General features: G+C 46.3%; 1 protein-coding gene across 1 annotated transcript in view; it reads left to right on the forward strand.

Annotated features, from left to right (window-relative positions):
- FAM117A (family with sequence similarity 117, member A) overlaps nucleotides 1-3365 on the forward strand; it is a 49242-nt gene that overhangs the window by 25065 nt on the left and 20812 nt on the right. Inside the window, exon 3 of the mRNA XM_011999379.1 lies at nucleotides 1227-1396. Within this exon, the coding sequence (XP_011854769.1) occupies nucleotides 1227-1396 (170 nt within the window). The remainder of the gene's footprint in view (nucleotides 1-1226; nucleotides 1397-3365) is intronic.

Consider the following 3365-nt stretch of genomic DNA (forward strand, 5'->3'; position numbering starts at 1 on the left):
AGCCAGGATGGTCTCGATCTCCTGACCTCGTGATCCGCCCGTCTCGGCCTCCCAAAGTGCTGGGATTACAGGCTTGAGCCACCGCGCCCGGCCGGCCATAGATCTTAAGATAGTAGAGTGTTTTGAATGTGGCCATGGAAAACAGGGTCAACTTAGATGATTGCAACTTCCAAATGATTCCAGTACGCTTACATTTTTATCCACAGTTTCAACTTTTACCTCCTTCTAGAAAGCTTTAACCAAAGTAAAAATAAATGAATGGATTTATTTATTTTATTTATTTTTTGAGACAGAGTCTTCCTCTGTTACCCAGGCTGGAGTGCAGTGGTGCAATCTTGGCTCACTGCAGCTTCCACCTCCCAGGTTCAACCAATTCTCGTGCCTCAGCCTCCTGAGTAGCTGGGATTACAGGCACCTGCCACTACTCCTGGCTAATTTTTGTATTTTTGGTAGAGACGGGGTTTCACAATGTTAGCCAGGCTGGTCTCAAACTCCTGACCTCAAGTGACCTGCCTGCCTCCCATAGTGCTGGGATTACAAGCGTGAGCCACCACCTATGAATGGATTTATAATTGCTTTATTTTTGTCCCATTTATATAGAAATCAAAGACAGAGGAGACAACCAAAAAATTTGGATATTTCCGTAAACTAGATTCCTCAATCCTCGATAATTGAAAGTAGTTCCAATATGTCAGCCACCGGGGTTCCCCAGGGAGCTAACCAGTCCTGAAGGAAGTATGAAGAGGAGCAGGAGGCCTTCAGTTAAGGGGATGAATTTGTGCAGCGCCTAAGCCCTGCAAAGGTGCTGGAGGAAGAAGGGCAGGAGATAAAAGACAGAAGAAAATTTGTTTTTTATCCACTTAGAGTTTTATCTTTAATGATGGGAAACAGTGCTGCTCTCAGGAAACTCAGTGTGGAGATCTAGGAGTTCATGGTTCATAGTCCATTAGGGGTAGGAAAAGGATAGAGGACATTTATAAAGTAATGTCCAAGTCCAAAGTAAAATGGTATAAATTGTTTCCCATGATAAAAGCTGGCTGAGTAGGTCAGGAAAGCTCTTGTCAGACCATATGTGCTGTTTCAGGCTGCTTCAAATTCTTTTAGGACAGTGGTGGGTATGAGTGAAGACTAGGCAGGCAGGCCACATCTCTTAGAGGAGGAAGGTGATTGCCACGTCTCCTTCCTCCATGCTGATGGCAAGGTGTGCGGGCTGTGTTCTCTTGTAGCCAGCGTCCCATGCTCGGTGGCCCCAGAAAAGTCAGTGTCTAGGCCTCAGCCACTTCAGGTCCGGCGTACATTCTCCCTGGACACCATCCTCAGCTCCTACCTTCTGGGCCAGTGGCCACGAGATGCTGATGGGGCCTTCACCTGCTGCACCAATGACAAGGCCACCCAGGTAATGAAGCTCTCTCCTGATGGGATAAGGGATAAGGATGGGGTGGGAAAGCTGGCTGAGGAGGCCTTTGGTCTTCCTCAAATCATTGCGATAATTTGTCTTGGGTTTTGGTTGTACATATTATCCACGTAATGTCTTATCTTCCTGAGACAGAGTCTCCTTTTGTCACCCAGGCTGGAGTGCAGTGGTGCGATCTTGGCTCACTGCAACCTCTGCCTCCCGGGTTCAAGTGATTTTCGTGCCTCATCCTCCCAAGTGGCTGGGATTACAGGTGCCTGCCACCACACCCTGCTAATTTACCACCCTGTTTTTCTTTGTAAACATACACGGAAATGAGTTTGCATTCCACCTGCCTGGTGGAAGAGAGAAGTCAATCTGGGTTTTTCAGTTTAGCTTTGAGTATTTGTGTTGGTGTAATCAACAGCTGACTTTAGAGTTTATTCTAGCTTTTTAAAAAATTAAGATTTAGGCTGGGCGCAGTGACTCACACCTATAATCTCAGCACTTTGGGAGGCCTAGGCAGGCGGATCACCTGAGGTCAAGAGCGCGAAACTAGCCTGGCTAACATGGCAAAACCACATCTCTACTAAAAATACAAAAATTAGCTGGGCGTGGTGGTGGGCCCCTGTAATCCCAGCTACTCAGGAGGCTGAGGCAGGAGAATCGCTTGAACCCCGGAGGGCGAGGTTGCAGTGAGCTGAGATCGCGCCATTGCACTCCAGCCTGGGCAACAAGCGAGACTCCGTCTCAAAAAAAATAAATAAATGAGATTTACCTTGCTAAAATTAAACCAAGGCCAACATTCTATTGAGTTTGTATTTCCCAAAGAAGTGGCCAAAAAGTACACTGAGCCAGAATAGATCCCGCTGGAGCCATAGGAATGGGAAGTTCTCAGATAATGGGGAATTCTTGCTTGCCAGCAGCCCCGTCTGGGATTTCAGTGTGCCCATTCAAGGACTGGGGAGCCAGCTTCCTCTCCTTCAGTATTTTCATTAAGACAGCCTTTTCATTAAGAATCCCAAGCTTGGAAAGAATCTCTGCAGATCATCCAGTTCATTTATCAGTTTTTGGATAAGCTAGCATCGGACTGAGCAGGAACCCCTCTCATATGTTAAATTATACAGACATTTCTTAATCTGATTCAGGACTTCATTCTTAGCAGCTAAGTTGTTAAGAGTCAAATCTCCCTTTTCATGCAGTTTAAACACACTCTTGTTCATCTTCAGAGCAAATGAGTTATTTCGAGATAGGCAGAAACAGGGTGGCCAGGACGTGAGGGTCTGAGTCAGCCCTTCATCCTGGGGGACATCGGGCAATTCAGCTCTTCCTTTGCAAACTGGGTGGAGAGTGCCTGGTCTGCCTCCGTGTAGGTGGCATGATGGCCAAATGACACGTGAAAGTGCTTCGTACTTCTTTTGACCACATCATGTCAGTTTCTTTCCTTTATTTATTTTGTTAATGCGATCCATTTTCAAATGTCGTTAGTGAATGTTTGAATGCCCAGTACTGTTCTTGGCATGTTGGAATGAAGAATAAGGAAATGAGGACAAGATTTGGCCTCTATGAGTCTGGATTCCAGTTCTATGAGGGCCAGTGAACAGACAGCCAAGGGATGAGATGGAGCCAAATATCTGGCGAAGTTTAAAGAAGGGGAATTCTCATGGGAATACCCCACCTTGAACCAACAAGAATTTGCTGCAGTTAAAATCATGGCCCTCTTTGGATCTACAAATAGACTGTGAAAGTAGAATACCCTCCAGGAAGGAGAGAGACTAGGCTTCCTTCCTGGGAGCCCTGAGCACTGCCATTCCCTTTATCCTTTGGAAAAGGCAAGTAGGATAAATTATGCTTCCTCCTCAGAGGCCTGGGAGCACACACAACTTTGTCTTTTGATGGGAGTGCTTAGTCCAGATATGTTTGTAGTCAAGGAGGGCTTCCTGGAGGAACAGGACTTGAGATTCCTTTGAGT

Source organism: Mandrillus leucophaeus, unplaced genomic scaffold (genome assembly GCF_000951045.1).
Source record: "Mandrillus leucophaeus isolate KB7577 unplaced genomic scaffold, Mleu.le_1.0 Scaffold59, whole genome shotgun sequence".
In the NCBI taxonomy this organism is placed as follows: domain Eukaryota; kingdom Metazoa; phylum Chordata; class Mammalia; order Primates; family Cercopithecidae; genus Mandrillus; species Mandrillus leucophaeus.